The 22,352-nt window shown below is 48.7% G+C and overlaps 1 protein-coding gene across 1 annotated transcript; it reads right to left on the reverse strand.

The window, feature by feature from the left end:
* Positions 1-7,546: 7,546 nt before the first annotated feature.
* LOC123120027 (aspartate carbamoyltransferase, chloroplastic) lies at positions 7,547-22,059 on the reverse strand. The gene is made up of 5 exons (XM_044540039.1): positions 21,541-22,059; positions 15,078-15,217; positions 13,752-13,925; positions 13,408-13,644; positions 7,547-7,897 (listed from the first exon to the last, which is right to left on the reverse strand). Exons 1-5 carry the CDS (start codon positions 22,049-22,051, stop codon positions 7,790-7,792), a joined length of 1,170 nt encoding a protein of 389 aa, XP_044395974.1. The 5' UTR covers positions 22,052-22,059; the 3' UTR covers positions 7,547-7,789.
* Between the last annotated feature and the right edge of the window lie 293 nt (positions 22,060-22,352).

The raw sequence follows: 22,352 nt of genomic DNA on the forward strand, positions 1-22,352 counted from the left end.
ATCTATGACAAAGAGCTATATGCTTTAGTGCGAGTTTTGCATGAATGGGAACATTACCTACGCCCTCATGAGTTCATCATCCATACCGACCATGAAACGCTTAAATACCTTAAGGGTCAAACTAAGTTGAACAAGCGTCATGCTAAATGGAGTGAGTTTATTGAGTCGTTTCCTTATGTCATCAAGTATATTAAAGGTAAGGAAAATGTTGTGGCGGATGCGCTTTCTCGTATATGCATGCTTGTCACTCAACTTGAATTGAATGTCATTGGTTTTGAGCACATAAAAGACTTGTATGAGCATGACCCCACATTTGCTATTCCTTATGCCAAGTGTTTGACGCATACTTCTTGGGATCGATACTACATCAAAGATGGATATCTTATGAGAGCTAACAAACTTTGCATCCCCGAGTCCTCTCTTCGCTTGTTGCTTTTGCAGCAATCTCATGGAGGCGGACTCATGGGACATTTTGGACGTGACAAGACATTTGCTACGCTTTCCAAGAACTACTTTTGGCCCAAGATGTTTCGCAACGTCAATCGCTTCACCAACCGATGCTCTACATGTCGCAAAGCTAAGTCTAAAGCCCAATCTCATGGCCTCTATATGCCACTTCCAATTCCATATCAACCATGCGAAGATATTAGCATGGACTTTGTGCTTGGTTTGCCTAGAACTCGAAATGGCAAGGATTCCGTTTTTGTTGTTGTGGACCGATTCTCCAAAATGGCACATTTCATTCCTTGCAACAAGATAGACGATGCTTCACATGTTGCAAATTTGTTTTGTAGGGAAATCTTGCACCTTCATGGAGTGCCAAAGACGATTGTCTCGGACCGCGACATCAAGTTCTTGAGTTACTTTTGGAAGACCTTGTGCGCCAAGCTCGGAATCAAGCTTTTGTTCTCTTCGGCATACCATCCACAAACCGACGACCAAACGGAGGTGACGAACCGCACGCTATCCACTCTACTATGTGTGTTGATAAAGAAGAACATCAAGGAGTGGGAGGAGTGCCTACCCATCACCGAGTACGCCTACAATCGTGCAAGACATTCGACTACCGGCAAGTCCCCCTTCGAGGTCGTCTATGGCTTCAACCATTGTCACCTTTGGACATTCTACCTCTACCGCTACAAGAGCGCACAAACATGGACGCGATTGCCCGAGTCAACTTCCTCAAGAAGATGCATGAAGATACAAGAAACACCATCGAGCGCCAAGTACAACGACTCACAACCAAGCTCAACGTCAACAAGCAGCCCATGATGTTCAATGTTGGAGATCTTGTGTGGCCACACCTTCGCAAGGATCGCTTCCCCAAGGAACGCAAGTCCAAGCTACTACCCCGAGCGGATGGACCCTTCAAGGTGCTTGCACGCTACAACAACAACGCATACAAGATCGACATCCCACGCGACAAGTACTCCGTGAGCGACATCTTCAACATCAAAGATCTCTCCCCGTACCATGGTGATGAGGATTTCGATCCGAGGTCGGATCTTTCCCAAGGGAGGGGAGATGATGCGGAGCATCCTACGATCATCCCCATGGACCTACCATCGTCTCATCAAGAGCCAAGAGGACCCATGACACGAGCACGAGCTAGAGCTCTCGGGAACGAGGTGACTTCCTTCCTTAGTGATATCACATATGATCCACTCGAGACATGGCTACTACCTAAGTCCGATATGCTATGCATGATTAGGTGTCAAGAGGAACCTCCCGAGGATGCACGTGAAGACGGACAAGCCGCCAGTTCACGGATGAAGAGAACCAACGGAAGAAGGCAAGTTCACCTTCCAGGCCCCGGACATCCGGCCCCTGGAGCGCCCACATCAGCAGCAGCCCATCCGCCCAACATCTACAGGCCCCGGACATCCGGCCCCAGCCCGGACATCCGGCCTGAGCCCGGACATCCGGCCTGAGCCCGGACATCCGGCCAGAAGCCCGGAAATCCGGCGCCACGCACCAGAACCTACAGAAGCTTTCGCCGTCAGCCCGGACATCCGGACCCCTAGCCCGAACATCCGGCTCCTCCCGAAGCCCCGGAAATCCGGCCTCCTCGCCCGGACATCCGACCCCGCCTATCCAGAGAGCACAGAACGCCTCCACGCCAGCCCGGAAATCCGGCCCCCAGCCCGGACATCCGGCACCTCCTGAAGCCCCGGACATCCAGCCCGACGCCCGGACATCCGGCTCCGCCTGTCTGCGCACAGTGAAGGGCCGAAGCCCATGTACCTCTTCGCCCCCCTAGACTATATATACTCTCCCATCTCCCTCTTTCTAGGGTTAGCATTGGTTTAGCTCATATGTGAGATAGAGCATTGCTCATCCATACGGATCTACTCCACGAGAGAGACCGTGGCCCCTCTACAGAGACGATCCACGTTGGATTCAAGACCTCCTCACGGAGAAGACCCCCATCAAGACCTCCTCACAGAGAAGAACCGGTTACCGTTTGTATCGTCCGTTGTTGACTTTGGATCTTGTATCTTACCTTTGTGTTCATCGATCTAGCGCATGTGTGATCTATTCTTGTTGGTTGAGTGATTTCTCTCGTGTTTCCCCTCGTGTTCATCACGTTCTTCGTTGGGATCCGCTCCTTTCGTGAAAGATCGGCCATCTAGGGTTCTACCCTACATCAACGTTCTTGTGGCCCAACGAGGACATCGGTTCCTCTAAGTGGGGGTGTATGTGATAGTATCGTTTAATAGGGATGATAGACTACTGATATCAATAAGGAATGCCTTCTTTTCCGGGAGCCCATTCGGAAAGAACTCCAAAGTTAAGCGTGCTCAGCTTGGAGTAATTTCAGGATGGGTGACCGACCGGGAAGTTGCTCCCGGATGCGCACGAGTGAGGACAAAGTGCGCAGAAAAGACTAGTATTGATCTGTGGGGCCAGTCTAGATCCCGCCAGGAGTAACGACCACCGGCGAGTGTGTCCGGGGCGTTACACAACTGCACCACCAAACTCCACCATCGACCTGGCTGCCCCAACAACTTCACCAACTCCTCCGAGGAACGCTTAGACACTATGTCTTCACTCCTTTTTGGTCATTCCTCACAAAAGGGGGAGAAACATATGGGTTGATAGTCTTCGAGCGGGTCTATATGGGTCGGGTGCTTATTTTTGTTAAGTTTTGCAACTCTCGTTCTAGAAATGTTGGTTTTGAGTTGTAACACTGAAGTCCATATGGGACGTCTGCTACATTAGCTGCTATCCTTGATTGCATGGTTAAATTTCTATCTTATGCGCATGAAGTCATTCTGCACATGCCCATTTTTCATTGTGCATGTCATTATCTTCAATACATTTTTGTATGCATGATGAATTGTCTTCATGAATTGAAAGAGATCTCCACAAAGCAAAACCTGCCATGTGCATTTGCATTCAAAGGCAAATTACTTATATGCACATCTTTAGGGGGAGCCCTTTCAATTTCATGAAGCCAATGACCACGTACTTTATCTTTCACATGTTTATATCCCCGTTGAAAACTTCAACCAGTTTGTCATCAATCACCAAAAAGGGGGAGATTGTAAGTGCATCTAGTGCCACCCCTAGTTGGTTTTGAAGTATTGATGACAAACGTGGTTGAGGGACTAATATGTTTGTGAGATTCACATGATAACACAGGTAGAAGTCCCTCATTGATTCGGTTTACCTATCAGAGATGACCCCTAAAAATGTATGAAGACAATGATGGTTCGTGAAGACATTCACGTCGAAGATAATGACGTGTGAAGACATTCACTTGAACACAATGTAGTGCGAAGATATAGTTTTTTTGTAGTTTCATTTTCTTCTTTCTTGAGTCATAGGAACCACCGAACTGTCAAGTGGGGTCCCAGTGAACAAAGTCAGAAAACCGATGTGATGCTCAACCTAGATCATATGTCTTCGAGTGAAGACAATGAGAGAAAATCTTATCCAGAGTTGGATGAGTCAGCTTTGCTTGTAACCCAAGTCAAGCTGCCGAGTGTGTTTGAAATCCGACCGTTGCACACGTGTCGGTTCCTTAGTGACCCAGGATCATTTCGGACATATCATGTCAGGTTGCCTCCTGGCTATAAATAGCCCACCCCCTACACCATAAATCAGTGGTTGCTCAGAGTAAGTGCACGACTTTTGTTGTTTGAGAGCAACCCACCTCGGAAGCCTTTGAGAGAGAATCCTTGCGAGGACAAAGCCCAAAACACCCAGAGCCCAAAGAGTGTTTAGCATCACTGAAGTATTTCTGTCCGCGTGATCTGAAGACTTGTTACACTTGAAGACTGTGTATCTTCCAGTCGGTTAGGCGTTGCATTCTGAGGATCCAAGAGTCATTGTGGATCACTAGTGAACGAAGTCTGTGAAGGTTTGGAAGTCTACCTTGAAGACTTACCAGAGTGATTGGGCGAGGACTAAGTGTCCTTGGCTCAAGGGGAATAAGGTGAAGACGCGGTCTTCTGAGTTCAATCACAGCCTCTCTAACCAGATGTACAGTTGTCATAGCAATTGCAACTGGAACTGGTCAACCAAATCCTTGTCTTCGTCAATCTACTGGTTCTATCACTTCACCCTTTACTTTCTGTTTAGCTTCGTGAAGTCATTGCTTGCTTGCCCTATTTGACTTACTCTGTGAAGATATTCTCTCTGATTGCATATTTGGCTCACACTGTCTTCCTATTCTGATATACTCCACCTAGCAGCTAATTGTCCTCGTGCTTACCTTAAAATGTTCCGTTGACTATAGCCTGTCTAGTGTAGTTCATCTTCCGCTGCATATTGTGTAGGTGTTGTTTGCTTGCTAGTCTTCGAAGACATTTCATGTCTTGAAGACTTTCATAAAAATCACCTATTCACCCCCTCTAGTCGATAACTAGCACTTTCAAGCACCACTATGATTGTTTCGACCCAGTAAAGTACCTCAGGTGGGAGCAGCCGAAAACTGATTGTCACAAACGCACAAAAATCAATCAGCAGGTCAGAAGAAGAAAAGGGTAAACATAGAGTTGACAAAAATACGAAGTCGGCCTTCCGATAAGTCATCAAAACTAATGTCACGTAGGTGCTCGTCACACTCAACACCATAGACGAAAAAACGGCTAGCCACTAAAGACCGTAAGAAAGGGAGGTCCTTGGATTATAAGAACCCTACCTGAGGTTGCATGCCCGGCTGATGAAGCTCTCTGACAGCTTATGTTTAGGTCCTACAAGTCCAATTGCCTGGTTTTTTGGTCAAGCCGATCCGGGCGCACACATCTCAGCTAAGAAGCTAACCTCGAAAACACTCACGAAATTATCTTAGAGGCAGAAGCCAACGACTGGCTAACCAAGCATTTAACATCATGATCGAAGCACTTAAATTAATCTCTCGAAATAGTCTTTCGCCCCGCTTTATAAATAAAGCAACGATCCATACAATCCAAGTTCAACCACACTCGACAAACAACGGCTGTGGCCACAGCACAGTCAAGCCCAAGAAAGCATAAAAGAAATAGAAAAAAACGCCACCTAGTGGCGACCGCAAAGCGGCACTACGAGGGTGAAAGTCGACGCGCCGACGCCAGAAGCGCATCCATCATCAAGCCGAGTCGGTCTCGATCACGCTGCCTCGAGAGCGGGTGCCAGTGCTGCAGGAAAGCAAGGAATTTGAAAAAGGAGTCAGATGCCTTCCTCGGAAACACCTTCTCAATCACCATCTTATTCCTAGTCGTCCAAAGAGTCCACGGCAGCGCCGCGAAAATGAGCCAAAATAGGCGACGATGTCGTGACGGCGGTAAAGCTCTATGCTGGAGGAACTCAGCGAGATTTAGGGCCTCCCATTCAAGCCCCAACGCCTCGCAGACATATGTCTAGAGTACCCTCGCCGCGGTACATGAGAAGATGATATGAGTCCCAGTCTCTGGTACCGCACATAATGTGCAAATACCATCGCCAGGTCCGTTCCGCTTACGTACCTCAGTCCCCTTAAAAGGCCAAATTTTGCTTTGCCCACATATATACACAAAGTAGTTGGTCAAACTCCTAAAGGTTTATACAAAAGTACTCCTCGGCATATCAAGTGCGTACGACTAATTTATGATCCTCTAGAGGTGGCAGCTCTTCTCGGTAATCCGAACAAAGTTGTCGTCGACACCTTTGGGGCCAGCCCTGGCGATCTGGCCGACGTCCAAGTCAGGATAATGCATTTGGACCATCGCCCAAGCTTAACGGGCGCCTTCGTGAGCGCCTGGTGCCTTTCACTCCTAGATCCGGGCACGCGCCTCCTGAAAATGTTGGGAGAGCTCTGAAGGAAACGGCTAGAGAAAGGGAGCCCTAAAACTCACTTCATGCCTTCAAATTGTTTTTCATTGCCGTATATTAGGGCAGTTGTTGGAGATGTTCTTAACTCTTATTAGCTCCATCCGGGATTATGCCCTTGCTATTTTGGATCAAACTTTGACCATCCATATAACTCACGACATACGATCTACAAAAAATATACCGTTGGGGCCAGCAGACACGTCAAGGCTCAGGTTGGGCTGGAGAGGCCCACATGGGTGCTTCACCAACTCTCATATCCCCTTTACCTAGTTTAGTTTTAGCTTTTTCCACGGGGAAAGGTTCCCATGTTATTCCTAAAATTATAAAAAGAATGACAGCAGAGAAATTATAAGCTACGCTCGAAATTACATTTCTGCTCCCGAGCTCAAGTGAGCTCAGTGAACAATAAAATCAAAAACAAATCAAAAAAGTTCAAAAATATCCAAAAAAATAGAAGAAACATTGACAAAAGTTCTAAATGCTTGCAAAAAATCATGATGGAATCACATTCCTCTAAGGCGTGGCAAAATAAACAAATTCAGTACACCAAAATGCTTTAGGAAGTAGCATTTTCGAAGTACCAATTCTGTTGTTTTTTTTTCTTTTTGCCACACCTTCTAGGAATGTTATTTCATCGAAATTTTGCAAGCACTTAAAACTTTTGTCAATGTTTCACCCAATTTTTTTTTGAAATTCTATGAATTGTTTTCAATTTTGTTTCGATTTTACTGTTCACCCAAGCTCAGTGAGCTCGGGTGCAGAAACTCTCGTATGAGAAACTGCATAGGGGAACTCAAACCCGGGCTGGCAATAGTAACCTCTGTGCTTGTCTACTGGTAAGCTCCAGGACGGTTCTTTTTTCGAGAAAACGCAAAGGACGGTGCCTTTTGCGTTTCTTTTCATTGAAAAGGTAAAAGTTCAGTTACAATCCTCCTAATTGGTATGGGGTACAAAAAAGACCCAGGACGGTTCTCAGGTTCCCAAATTATGGAAGTTCAACATTTTGGAAGTTTGCAAACTTTGAACATGTGAATTCTGAAAGGTGAGTGATATATTTCTAACCGAGAGTAACTCAAATAGTTGTCGCAAACTTGTTTGTGAGAAGTAGACTTGAACCATGCAGCCAGAAGCAAAAGCAACTTGAGGTAAAAGCTGTCCAGCTTCAGCGAGCCAAAACAGCAGTGTCCATCAGCAAATGAGAAAGCAAACATGGCTGCCTTTTTGTACTGGACCATAATCAGCAAGTGAATTTCGTAGGTAAAATAGAATTTTCTTTTCCAACATTGCATTCCATCCTGAGGAAAAGGATGTTCCACATAATAACAGAAAATATTCCTATGGAGCATTTATCATACAATCATTGCTTTATTCTTGCAAGGATCCAACTTTCTTATACCTTGCACAGCACCGAACAGTTGAACTTGGAGCCAACGATAAGACTACATTTCTGATCCTTTGACATCACAAAGCTCACGCACCAGGAAAAAGAATGTCAATGGCCAACAAGCAGAAGTTTGAGCAGTGCCATCCTTATGTAGAGGCCATTCTTAGCCTGCCTAAAATATGCAGCCCTTGGATCACTATCAACATCCACTGTGATCTGCAAAACGACAAACATTGAATCCCGCACATTCCAATTTGACACGAGCTAGGAACCAATTAAACCCATGTATCACTATGATACAATACCCAAGCAACCAAGAAATAACATGCCAACTGCCACGAACGTTGATTTCTTCATAGAAATGAAGGAAATCATAGGTGATTCTCATGAAAAGATAATTTTCACATTGTTAGGTAATTAGTACATGTTGCTGCTCGGATGTGGAAACATCACAGCTCAACAACTTTCCAAGACACCCCCCCCCCCCCTCCCTAAATTGGTACAGTATGGCTTCTATCTCTTGGAACTCGATGCTGTTGATCCACCATGAGGTTGACAGGGGTGTTTATATTTATAGCCATGTACAGCATCTGTATTTTCCCCATAGTATAAAAGGCTTTGTGCATATTTCCCTCAACCATACGTGTATAATATACCTATGGGCCCATGGGAATACAAGTTGCTACTTCCTTAACACCAAGAACTGCTTTTGGCTAACCAATTCCCGAGCTCAGAATGGATTCGTCACAGAAAAAATGGACCAGTATACTCCATAGTGAAGGAGAACTCATTATAATATTTATCTGCCAACTAGCCGGTCCCAAGCCCGGGTAAAGGAGGAGGGTTGTGATAGGCTTGGCGAGCCAACGTAAAAACTCAGCCACTCTTATGGAGATGAAACCCAAAAGATTTTCGTTGGGGCGTAACCCTCTCAGCGACGCGCCACATCGGAACCCCGGTGTGGTGGCAAATGGGCAAGGGCCAGGCCGTCACCCCCCTGGTGGCGCGCCGTATCTTGGTCCGGATACGGTGGCAAGTTAGCGAGGATCGGGTCGTCGCATCCTTAGTGGCGCGCTACATCGGCGCCCGGATATAGTGGAAAATGAGCAAGGGTCTTCGCATTTGACTCGACGAGTGCGAAGGGTAAGGAAGCTAGCCGAGCCTAGGAGGATTCGCTTAGGTAGCTGGAACGTAGGGTCTCTGACAGGGAAGCTTCGAGAGCTAGTTGATGCAGCGGTGAGGAGAGGTGTTGATATCCTTTGCGTCCAAGAAACCAAATGGAGGGGACAAAAGGCGAAGGAGGTGGAGGATACTGGCTTCAAGCTGCGGTACACGGGGACGGCTGCAAACAAAAATGGCGTAAGCATCTTGATCAACAAAAACCTCAAGTATGGAGTGGTAGACGTCAAGAGACGTGGGGACCGGATTATCCTGGTCAAGCTGGTAGTTGGGGACTTAGTTCTCAATGTTATCAGCGCTTATGCCCCGCAAGTAGGTCACAATGAGAACACCAAGAGGGAGTTCTGGAAAGGCCTGGAAGACATGGTTAGGAGTGTACCGATTGGCGAGAAGCTCTTCATAGGAGGAGACCTCAATGGCCACGTGGGTACATCTAACACAGGTTTTGAAGGGGCGCATGGGGGCTTTGGCTATGGCATCAGGAATCAAGAAGGAGAAGATGTCTTAAGTGCTCTAGCCTACGACATGATTGTAGCTAACACCCTCTTTAGAAAGAGAGAATCACATATGGTGACTTTTAGTAGTGGCCAACACTCTAGCCAGATTGATTTCATACTCTCGAGAAGAGAAGATAGGCGTGTGTGCCTAGACTGTAAGGTGATACCTGCAGAGAGTGTTGTACCTCAGCATAAGCTGGTGGTTGCTGACTTCCGCTTTCGGATTCGTGTCCAGCGGGATAAGCGTGCCAAAGTCGCTAGAACGAAGTGGTGGAAGCTCAAGGGGGAGGTAGCTCAGGCGTTCAAGGAGAGGGTCATTAAGGAGGGCCCTTGGGAGGAAGGAGGGGATGCAGACAATGTGTGGATGAAGATGGCGACTTGCATTCGTAAGGTGGCCTCGGAGGAGTTTGGAGTGTCCAGGGGAAGGAGAAGCGAAGATAAGGATACCTGGTGGTGGAATGATGATGTCCAGAAGGCGATTAAAGAGAAGAAAGATTGCTTCAGACGCCTATACCTGGATAGGAGTGCAGACAACATAGAGAAGTACAAGATGGCGAAGAAGGCCGCAAAGCGAGCTGTCAGTGAAGCAAGGGGTCGGGCGTATGAGGACCTCTACCAATGGTTAGGCACGAAGGAAGGCGAAAGGGACATCTATAAGATGGCCAAGATCCGAGAGAGGAAGACGAGGGATATTGGCCAAGTCAAATGCATCAAGGACGGAGCAGACCAACTCTTGGTAAGGACGAGGAGATTAAGCATAGATGGCGGGAGTACTTCGACAAGCTGTTCATGAGGAGAATGAGAGTTCTACCATTGAACTAGACGACTCCTTTGATGAGACCAGCATGCGTTTTGTGCGGCGAATCCAAGAGTCTGAGGCCAAGGAGGCTTTAAGAAGGATGAAAGGAGGAAAAGGCGATGCGCCCTGATTGTATCCCCATTGAGGTGTGGAAAGGCCTCGGGGACATAGCGACAGTATGGCTAACCAAGCTTTTCAACCTCATTTTTCGGGCAAACAAGATGCCAGAAGAATGGAGACGGAGTATATTAGTACCAATCGTCAAGAACAAGGGGGATGTTCAGAGTTGTACTAATTACTGTGGAATTAAGCTGATGAGCCATACAATGAAGCTATGGGAGAGAGTCATTGAGCACCGCTTAAGAAGAATGACAAGCGTGACCAAAAATCAGTTTGGTTTCATACATGGGAGGTCGTCCATGGAAGCCATTTTCTTGGTACGACAACTTATGGAGAGATACAGGGAGCAAAAGGACTTGCATATGGTGTTCATTGACTTGGAGAAGGCCTATGATAAGATACCGCGGAATGTCATGTGGTGGGCCTTGGAGAAACACAAAGTCCCAGCAAAGTACATTACCCTCATCAAGGACATGTACGATAATGTTGTGTCAAGTGTTCGAACAAGTGATGTTAACACTGATGACTTCCCGATTAAGATAGGACTGCATCAGGGGTCAGCTTTGAGCCCTTATCTTTTTGCCTTGGATGAGGTCACAAGGATATACAAGGAGATATTCCCATGGTGTATGCTCTTTGCGGAATGATGTGGTGCTAGTTGACGATAGTCGGACGGGGGTAAATAGGAAGTTAGAGTTATGGAGACAAACCTTGGAATCGAAAGGGTTTAGGCTTAGTAGAACTAAAACCGAGTACATGATGTGCGGTTTCAATACTCCTAGGTGTGAGGAGGGAGGTTAGCCTTGATGGGCAGGTGGTGCCTCAGAAGGACACCTTTCGATATTTGGGTCAATGCTGCAGGGGGTATGAAGGCAGGGCCAGGACCTTTGATATTGGGGTCAATGTGCAGGAGGATGGGGGTATTGATGAAGATGTGAACCATCAAATCAAAGCCGATGGATGAAGTGGCGCCAAGCTTCTGGCATTCTCTATGACAAGAGAGTGCCACAAAAGCTAAAAGGCAAGTTCTACAGGATGACTATTCGACCCGCAATGTTGTACGGCGCTGAGTATTGGCCGACTAAAAGGCGACATGTTCAACAGTTAGGTGTGGCGGAGATGCGTATATTGAGATGGATGTGTGGCCACACGAGGAAGGATAGAGTCCGGAATGATAATATACGAGATAGAGTTGGGGTAGCACCAATTGAAGAGAAGCTTGTCCAACAGTCTGAGATGGTTTGGGCATATTCAGCGCAGGCCTCCAGAAGCTCCAGTGCATAGCGGGCGGCTAAAGCGTGCAGAGAATGTCAAGAGAGGTCGGGGTAGACCGAATTTGACATGGGAGGAATCCGTTAAGAGAGACCTGAAGGATTGGAGTATCACCAAAGAACTAGCTATGGACAGGGGTGCGTGGAAGCTTGCTATACATGTGCCAGAGCCATGAGTTGGTCGCGAGATCTTATGGGTTTCACCTCTAGCCTACCCCAACTTGTTTGGGACTAAAGGCTTTGTTGTTGTTGTTGTTGTTGTACACCAAGCCATATCATTTGGCATAGTATAAGCGGCTTTCTGAATATTTCCCTCACCCATACGTGTATAAGAGCATCTCCAACAGCCGCGCCAAAAGACGCGCGCGCGCGCGGTAAATTGGCTTTTCAGCACGCGCGGGACGTTTTCGCGCGCTCCAGCGGTGGCGGGAATTGCGCGCACGCGGGAAACGATTGCGCGCGCGGGGGAAAAGGCGGCCGCTCGCGCGCTACATTTGGCGCGCCGCGTCCGGCGCGCCTATAAATTGCAGCGCCCTCTGCCGCTCTCTCCATCGCCCTCTGCCGCGCCTCTGCCGCCGACACGCCACCACCGCGCCACCATGCCGCCTCGCCGCCGGGGAGGTACGGGCTACCGCGGCGTCCGCATGCGTCCGTCCAGCACCTACTCCGCCGAGATTCGGTCGGGCGGCGGCATGCGGCTCCGTCTCGGAACCTTCGGCACCGCCCAGGAGGGCGCCCGCGCGTACGACGCTGCGGCGTGGCGCCTCCTGCGATCCCGTCAGGACATGAGCTTCGCCGACGTGGCGACGCGGGAGCGCGCACAGGAGTTGGCGCCTTTCCCGCGGCTTCTCACTGACGAGGATCGTCGCAAGCACCATAGGCGGGAGCATCGTCTCAGGCTGGCCGAGATGGACGAGCAAGCCATGGCGCTGTGGAGCCATCGCTTCCCGGAAGACACCAACAAGGAACAGTTCTTCGCCCAGAGGAGGGCGAGGAGGGCGAAGAGGAGGGAGGAGCGAGCCGACTATCGCGAGGACAAGCGAACGCGGAAGGCGGTCGCTAAATACAACCAAGCGCTAGGAGATGCGTCCTCCTGGAACTCCGGCGACGAGCGGTTCCTTGACGCCTACGCTCCGACGTCGGAGGAGGACATCACTGAGACAGAGTCCGAGTCGGACAACTGGTAGTAGTAGTAGAACTATCTACGAAACCAAATATGTATCGAATCGTAGAGTAGAAAAAACTGAAATATAGCACGCCTGCTGGAGCGGCGTGGGCGCGCTTTAATTTGCGGCGGCTGCTGGAGCCAGCGCACCGCCGCGCGCAAAAGCTGGCTAACCCGGCGCTGTATCGTGACTTTTAGCGCGCGGCGCGTTGCGCGGCTGTTGGAGATGCTCTAATTACCTATGGTCACATGGGAATACAAGTTGCTACTTACTGCTTTTGGCTAACCAATTCCCAAGCTCCGAATGGATTGGTCATAACTACATTGACCAGTATACTACGCCAAGCCATATCATTTGGCATGGTAACTACCTTCGTTCACAAATATAAGATATTCTAACTTTTTTCTGAATCGGATGTTTATAGATATATTTTAGTGTTTGTTCAGTCATTTCAGTCCCTATGTAGTCCATATTGAAATATCCAAAACATCTCATATTTGTGAACAGAGAGAGTACTAATTAGACATAACAGATTACTTCAGCACCCCAATTCAAAGACTCGTTAAATATTGGATTAAGCCTTTGACAATCAAAAACTCCCCGGTGACACAACGAGATTGAGATGCAACATAAGGTGACACTCATAATAATAAACAATCATTTCTGTGATGTATGTGAAAGGATAACTGCTAACCTCATCCAGCCTTGGAAGGGGATGCATGATAACAGCATGCTTTGGCAGCACACCTAAAACCTTCTTATCCACAATATATTTCCCACGAGCAGCCTCATAGTGATCGATCCTCTCTCCGAATCTTTCTTTTTGAATGCGTGTTTGATAAATTACATCACACCTGGATGCCACATCCAATAAATCTGAACTTTCTTCCCATTCAACACCTTGTGAAGTTAAGTACTCCTTAATATCATCCTTTGAACAAGAAGAAATACAAACAACAATCCATTTATTCCATCGGACTACAATAGAATTCAAAAGAAAAGAAGCCAGACAATATTAATTATTGGGGATAGAAGTACCTTCATTTTTACAACATCTGGAGATACGAAGTATATCTTAATGTTCTGGTACTTAGCGATCAAATAGGCCAGAGAACGAACAGTTCTCCCATTGGCAAGGTCTCCAACCAAACCAAGTTTGATTCCATCTAGCCTACCAATTTCTCTCTTTATTGTATATACATCCAACAGAGCCTGAATGAAAGAATGAACATATCAACTACAAAGAATGCAAAAGTGGTACTTCAGCATGATGTAACAACAGAAAGTAGATTCCAATGAGCACAAACAAACTATATTTACCAACGTGATGAATTAGACAAAGAGGTGGTGGACGAACTAATGGGTAATGGGCACAAACAATTAGCTGAAAACCCGTTGACTTCCATTCAATATAGAAGGCGTACAGATACACTTTCAGTGCATAAGGCGTGCAAGCGAGTTTAATGTATGTTCTCTCTTTCTTTCACAATTTATCTTTCCCCTCAAATCAATATTTACGAGCAACTATTCTCTCTCGTGATCATAACACATGAATACATGGGTATTGTGGTCATCAACTTCCTGGTCCTTGTTTGTAAAGTGTCCTGCTTTAGATGCTTAGGCGTTGCTTAAGCGATAAGGCGCTCTGGCAGCACCTTAGAAATATGCCCAATTTAGGCACCTTAGGCGTCAGAGCAGGTGATGCTCGCCTTAGGTCTCTTTACCACCTTATAAACAATGATCCTGGTAAAAATACAGTATAAAAAGAAACAAACGGGGATGGGGTTGTCACAGCAGAAATTTGTACGGTGACACAACAGAATGAAATTCTGCTCAATTTACACAGAAACCTTCAAAAGTACAGGACAGCACATTGCATATTCCAGAAAGGTTTATAATCCATGACTTGTCAACATTACTACAGATAATTTTATTCTTCGAAATAATACGGCCAATTGGGAAATACTAGGATAGCCTCAACCAAGTGCTAGAGGCAGACACAGAAGTGTATCGCTCATTTATACTAACGATTAAAGAAAGGCTGCAGAACTGTCAACAAAATTGCCATCATCACCCTACCATGAAGCATCATTCATCAACTCAATTCTACAAAGAAAGCATGGCAAAACAGAAACTGGATCCAAAATCAGCCTATAGTATGAATTGACAATATCTGATCAACACCTAATACTACCAAAAAAGGGAATGCCATCACATGGTTCACTGACCATTCACTATAGCACCTACCCTCAAATAAAAGTTGCAAATTCCTTGTTAGAAGAACCGTCTTATTCTAAGAATGTGGACATTGCTTAGGTGCTTCCCAATAAAAGGAGCAGGAAGAGTTAGCAACATAATAATTACCTGAGTAGGATGTTGCCCTGGCCCATCACCTGCATTAATAACCGGAATTTCTGCAGTAGCCGCTGCTCTTCTGGCAGCTCCACTTTCAAAATGTCTCAGAACGATAATATCAGAATAACCTTCAACGGTTCTTATGGTATCTGCATTGGTTATACATGGTTTGACATAATGTCTGTTTAAAAAAACACGCATTATTTTGAATGGAGTACAAGTAAGAGCATCTCCAGCAGATCACCCAAAAATTCTTTCCCCAATAAGCGGTTATTAGGGCTCTCCCACTAAATTTATTGGGTTTCATAGGTGTGCTGCTATATAGCAGATCCTCTCCCTCCCTCTCCCTCTCCCTCCCTCCCTCCCCCTCTCCCTCTCATGTGCATGGAAGATACCAGCAGAGCTCCGGCGACAGGTGGCACGGTGGGGCAGGGGACCAGTGCAGGCAGAGCGGGCGGGCGGGCGACAAGGTGGCGATGGTGCGGCGGCGGCACTGCGCCAGGCGGCGGCAGTGGCATGGTGTGTTATTACCAACTAGCAAGAGCACAGGGACTCTGATTTGGGAATCAGTTTCTGGTCTGCGATGGATGCAGCTAGCTAGGCTTCGCCCCTTATTTATAGGGGAAAGCAACTAGTACAGAACCACCTCAGTGGCTTTCTTACAACCTAAGACATCTTGACTTGACCCACTTACTTGTAGCCTAAAACACAGGCTTGACTCACTAGCTTACTACCTAGGGAAAAGACTCGACTCATTGACTGACTGCTGCAAGGATTGCTCTTAACAATTCCCCCCTATCCTTGCAAATCAGACTTGAATTGATTTGGACCATCCCAATCCTAGCACACAGCTCATGGAATTTCACCCGCCCTAGTGTTTTCATTAGAATGTCAGCGAGTTGGTCTGTGGTGTTGATGTAGCTGGCGTTGACACTCCCATTCACCAAGCAGTCCCCAATGAAATGGTACCGTAAGTCGATATGTTTGCTGCATTATGATAGACCGGGTTCTTGGCCAGCGCCAAGGCGGACTTGTTGTCCCCCATTAGCCCGACTGCCTCGAATTCTCTCCCATGGAGTTCACCAAGCAGCCAAGCCAGCCAAGTCCTTGTGTTGCAGCAGATGTGGCAACCACATACTCTGCCTCACAGGAGGTCAGAGCCACCACTCGTTACTTGAGTGACTGCCAGCTCACCAAATTACTACCAAGAACACCGTGCCACTCGTGCTCACCGGCGAGGTCACTGTCGCTTTAACCAATCAGCCGTGCCTCTCCAGTCTTCCACCTATAGCATAAACCATGGTGGCTGGTGCTAGCGACATAGCGAAGGATGCACTTCACTGTTGTTGCTCCACCACCTGCTCACACGCATTTCTGATTTCCTCCTCCCAATTCTCTGGTAATGTATATCCTCTCAACTAGAATAGGTTCAGTTAGTTAGACTGTTAGCGATGGTGTATGTTACCCTCAACGCTACGCTCCTCACCATCCGGTTCTCCCGAAGCACAACATGGTGACGCACGACCAACGTGGGATCTTCCTGCCGAACCGTCGCTACGCCAACCTTTGCTTCTAACGTAATCTCGTCAGTTCCCCGCTCGGCTCGTGTTGCCCTGCGTGATCCTCACTGGACTGCGGCCATGCAGGTGGAGTTCGACGCCCTGCACGCCAACAAGACTTGGACGCTTGTCCCTCGGTCCCATGGCGCCAACCTCGTCACCATAAAGTGGGTATTCTGTCAGAAGTTTCACCCCGATGGTTCCCTGGACATGGTTCCCTAAACAGGTACAAAGCAAGGTGGATCGTGCGCGGGTTCGCTCAGCCCGCCAACGCGGACTTCTCGGAGACTTTCTCCCCCGTTGTCAAGTCGGCCTCCACTCGCTTCCTCCATTCACGCGGTCCTACAGGAGTGTATTATGTGTCAACAGCCGACCGGTCGGTTTCGCTGACACCGCTCACCCCGACGACATTTGTGTGCTATCTCGTTCCCTCTACGGACTCAAGCAGGCGTCGCGCGCTTGGTGCCATCACATTGTTGTGTTCCTCGGCATACTTGGCTTCCGCGCAACAACGTCAAACACGTTGTTGTTCATGCTTCATCACGGAGATCATGTGGCCTACCTCCTCCTGTACGTCGATGATATTGTCATCATCGCATCGCACGCTGCTCTTCTTCATGATGTCATCGCCTAGCTGAGTGCCGAATTCCAGTTCAAGGACCTCGGCGCGCTGCATTTCGTCCTCGACATCAATGTCCGCCGCCGCAACGCCCCCGACTTCTTCCTCCATCAGGAGGAGTACGCCATCGACCTGCTTGATCACGTGGGCATGACTTGATCATGTGGGCATGACGGCTGCAGACTGGCCTCCACGCCGGCCGAGGCCAAGCCCAAGCTGTCTGCCGCCGACGGCAAGCCCGCTGACAATGTCGCAGCATTGTCGGTGTGTGATAATATCTCACTCTGACATCTGCTACACCGTGCAGCAGGTTTGGCAGCACATGCATGCACCTCATGACGTGCACTGGGCGCTCATCAAACAGATACTTCGGTACATCCGCGGCACACCAGGCTTCGGCCTTCATCTCCGTGCATTTGCCTCCTTCAAGCTCGTCGCGCACACTGACGCCGATTAGGGTCCAGCAGACGGTCTTTCACACCTTCCTCAAAGCCAATGAACACAGTAGGAGAGCTCCGGTCATTGAGCTTACGCAGGTCCCCAGTTCCTTAACATATGCTAAGCACCCAAAGGTGCGAAGGTAGCGGACAGCCGGCTTGCGGCCGTGCCACGCCTCGTAAGGCGTCTTCGAGCAAGGAATTTGGTGGGAGCACAATTGAGAAGCAAGACAGCAATGCTCACAGCCTCCCCCCAAAATTCAGCTGGCATGCTCAGCACATGCCACTGCCACCACCTTCTAGTTCCGCCACTCGACGACACCATTCTGCTGCGGCGTGTAAGGTGCAAGGTGCGGAGAAGTAGCGTTGGATGCCTTCATCGGCACAATAGACAACACAATAGATAGCAAACTCCGTTGTGGTAAAATCATCGTCATTGTCCATGCGGAACATGCGCAATTTACATCCACTCTGAGCTTCTGCTTCTGCTCGAATTATTTTATGGCATCAGGTGCATTATTCTTGGCAGCCAAGAGCATCACCCACATGTAGCGAGTGGTGCCGTCCACCAGCAGCAAGAAGTAGCGCCATCCTCTAGGTGTCGGCGAAACAGGGCTGCAAAAGGTCGCCATGGACGAGCTCAAGAAGCTCCTACGTGTGGTACCTTGCTTGCTGAGGAAATGTGCCGCAGCGATGCTTAGTGATGACACCCATGTCGCAGAGCTGCTCCCCGTGATGCAGCCATGGCAGCCCGCGTGTCATAGTGAGGTGTCCCATCTTCTCCAATGCGTCAAAATTGAGGTGCCAATATCTCTCATCCCACCGCCAAGTGATGTCGTCGTGGCGGGCAGAAACATATTGGGCAGGCCACCTGAAGATGTAGGAGGTAAAGGCGATTCTGGCCATACCTAACCCAAACAAGGAGTCGACCTTGTTGATCCCAAATTCAAAGCACATCTCTTCTGGTCAGCACACATGCATCGCTCTCATCGAGCTGACCAATGTTGTTGATCGAGTTCTTCAGCCATGGGATGAAGTAAACGCCACTGAGGGCCTTGTGTTTCGTTGTTCTTGCCAGCGAAGATGATGGTGCCGATGCCCCTGATTTCGACGATTTTACCATCGCCAAATTTGACGGTGCCAGTGACCGTTAGGTCAATTTCAGCAAAGGCATCGCCATGGCCTGTCACATGGTTTGTGGCGCCACTGTCGAGGTACCCGCCCTCGATTCGCTCATCGTCGTTGTTTGTGCCGAGGTAGGCTTTCGCCTTCGGCTCATCGATGCGAAGGGGAGCATGCTCTGGAGCTAGAGTGGTACTATCCTACACCACTATGGCTGAGGCTAGAACAATGTTGTCATGCATCACCATGGCTGGGGTGGAGTGATGTTGTCCTGTACCTCCATGGCTGGGGCTGAAGTGACGTTGTCCCGCACCTCTGTTGCTAGGGCTGGAGCGGCACGGACCTGAGCCATGACGAGAGCAGGCTCATCATCTTCCTCTGCTTGGGCCAGGAGAGCCCTGTTTCTCCTAGGCTGCTTGCACTCCTTGGCCCAGCCATGACGCTTACAATTGTGGCATGTGTCATCGTGTGCGCCATCCCTGGGTGCCGCGTGATCATGACCACCTTCTCCACCCTTCTTCCGTTGCGGTCACCATCGTCGTTGTACACTACCGCACGCAGGCCTGGAGTAGTTGCTCCCTTGGCGAACTTCCATCTTCTTCAGCCACTGCTGCTTGGTGAGAAGAAGCCTGTCATGCCCATGTGGAGGCTCCTGCGACTCAAGACGGTTCTATGCCGCCTTTAACCAACCAGTGACCTCTTCAAACGACAACTCAAAGATGTCGAGGAGGATCTCGATCAAAAGAGCAAGCTAGGAGAACTTGAGCGACACAAGTCACAAGAATTTCTCGATGACTTCAGATTTATCTATCGGTTCTACGAGAGTGGCGAGGCTTGTGACGACGTTGGTGAGGCGCAGCGCAATGTCGGAGACGGACTCCCCGTCATGGAATGAGATCGTCTCAAATTCCTTCCTCGACTGTTGCGCCTTGCCCTTCCACACGCGATCCATGTCGACACGCATGGCTCGGACTGCCTCCCAAGCCTCCTGCGCGCTCCGCTTGACAGCCAGGCTGGCCATCATCTCTGGCGGTCCAGCACCATTCGACCTTCCTACAAGTCGTAAGCGCCAAGCTCAATAGCCTCCCGGAGGCCCCGAGCCTGCAGCATGACTTTCATGCGAAGGCTCTATTCGGCGTTGTTTGTCCGTGTCAGCATCGGGTACTTGCCACCGCCAAAGTTCTTAACGACAACCTCGCGCCTTCCAACATCACGGTGGCGCGGTCATCTTGGTGGTGGTGAGGGGGAATGGCGCCGTGGCTAGGGAGTTGGACTACGGGCAGCGCCCTGACCTAAAACTAACATCTCTTAGGATCCTCACCTTAACCAGCTCTGGTGCTAATTGTTAGCAGCAACTAGCAAGAGCACAGGTAATTCTGATTGGGAACTCGGTTTCTGGACTGAGATGGATGCAGCTGGGTAGGCTTCACCCCATATTTATAGTTGAAAGCAACTAGTACAGAACCACCTCCATGGCTTTCTTACAGCCTAAGACATCTTGAACCACTGACTTGTAGCCTAAGACAGAGTCTTGACTCGCTGGCATAGTACCTAAGGAAAGACTGACTGACTGCTCCAAGGATTACTCTTAACATGGTGGTGGTGCGGCACGGCGGTGGGCGGCGCAGTTTGGCAGTCCGGCAGCGACGTGCGGCAGCGGCGCAGTGGTCGGCGGTGATTGGCAGCGGCCCGCTGACATGGCATGTATTGGAAAAGGTATTGGCAACTTCCACTCTATGTAGAGATGGCGGTTTTTTTGGTGGGAATAGGGAATCTGTTGGAGCGTGTTTTTTGTGCAAACTTCCTCTATACGATGAAATTTTTGGCGAAAGGGAAGCTGCTGGAGATGCTCTAAGAATCCAAAAAAAAAATCCCGGTATAATCTGGGAAACGTTATTTAAAAATTAAATAATACTCCCTCTGTAAAGAAATATAAGAGCGTAGATCACTAAAGTAGGATTAATCAACCGTGTGGTCCCTACATCAAAACCAGCAGGAACTGCACATTCATATCATCCAAGAAAAATAAATTCACAATGATTGAAGTAAACTAGTAAGGGTGGCCCTATCTTTTAACAATGGAATTGGATGGACGCAATTATATGAACATGGTAGCCAATCTATAATTAAAGTAGGATGTTCCCAATTGTAGTTCATAATAATTTATATAAGCATCCACCCCCCACCCCCACCCCTACCCCACCCCCATCTGTATAGTTCACTCCACACCAGCATGTAAGAATTTTCTCAACTGTTAAATAATTAAGGTTGAGAGCCAACTAGTTCCAGTAGCTGACTTTTCTTTGATGGCCTCACCAAACATGGCAGATAACCCATGTTTGTTTCACTGTAAGTCGTATACAGACTACCCAAAATTTTCTACTTTACAGATCCAAGGAAGTGATGATGACCTCCTCAAATAATCTTCACAATGGTTCTAAGGAAATCCCAGGTCCTCAAAGTTTCATAATTTGCTACAACTCGCAGTTATTGCACAACTAGTGCCTAGTTAAGATCTCACTTGAAAATCAAAACCGATGTTCCTCCATAACCCACAAAATTTGCATTTCCTCACCTACCGGCATCGCCCAACCACTACCCATCCTGATTCACTCTCAAAATAACTACAATTAGAATTAAGATTTCAGCTTGTCCATTCCACGTGAAGGTCACCAGGCAGCAATTAGCACAAATGCTCAAGGCAAGGCCTGACAAGATACTTTTAGGCAACTCACCTTCTAGGGTCTCGCCCTTGGCAGCGGACGAGAACTCGCGAGCGTTCTCGGTGGTGAGCACCTCTCCGCCAAGACGGCGCATGGCGGCCTCGAAGGAGAGGCGCGTGCGAGTGGAGGGCTCGTAGAAGAGCGTGGCCATGAGGTACCCCTCAAGGACGCGGCTCCGGAACCCGTGGGAGCCGCGCTCCACGGCCTCCATCTCCCGCGCCACCTCAAAGATCTCATTAAGCACCTGCCGATCGAACTGCTGCGCCTCGATCACATCTCCGAGTTGCAGGGAAGCCGTGAGGGGCGACGGAGACAGCGAAGCTGGGGCGGCGACCGCGCGGCGGGGATAGGATGAGGAGGGCTTGAGCTGGGGTCTCCACGAGGGGATGGGGAGGTGGGGATGAGGGAGGATGACCCGGACGGCCGCCATGGGGGGGTGACCGGAGCTAGGGTTTAAGGTTTTAGGAGTCGGGGGAGGTTTGCTTTGGTTTGCTTTCCGCCTGACTTTTTGGACGACCGCCATGGGGGAGTGACCTGATTTTTTCTATCTACTAGTCTACTCCTTTCATCTCATATTGTAAAACGCTTTTTAACATTATGTATCTACTACTACTCCTGTTTATCTATCTCCTACGCCTATAAAAGCACAAAGTGCGGAGATTCAAAATACCATTCTAACCATGATCTCTGTATGGTCCAGATATGTTGCTAAAACGATATAAACGTGTGTTTAGCAACCTCCCCATGGCGCACTAATAAATGTGCACCCACGACACCCACCTCTCGTGTCCTCCCTTTCCCGGCTCGCGCATTGCGATCCCCTA

The sequence above is a fragment of the Triticum aestivum genome, chromosome 5D, assembly GCF_018294505.1.
Source record: "Triticum aestivum cultivar Chinese Spring chromosome 5D, IWGSC CS RefSeq v2.1, whole genome shotgun sequence".
NCBI classification, from domain to species: Eukaryota; Viridiplantae; Streptophyta; class Magnoliopsida; order Poales; family Poaceae; genus Triticum; species Triticum aestivum.

What these genes read in the sequence shown, in the direction of transcription:
- LOC123120027 (XM_044540039.1), bottom strand. Translation starts at nt 22,051, where the DNA reads ATGGCGGTCGTCCAAAAAGTCAGGCGGAAAGCAAACCAAAGCAAACCT. An exon ending in CAAGGGCGAGACCCTAGAAG is followed by an intron (nt 15,218 to 21,540) that starts GTGAGTTGCCTA and finishes TAACCAATGCAG; the next exon opens with ATACCATAAGAACCGTTGAA. An exon ending in CAGATGTTGTAAAAATGAAG is followed by an intron (nt 13,645 to 13,751) that starts GTACTTCTATCC and finishes TCTTGTTCAAAG; the next exon opens with GATGATATTAAGGAGTACTT.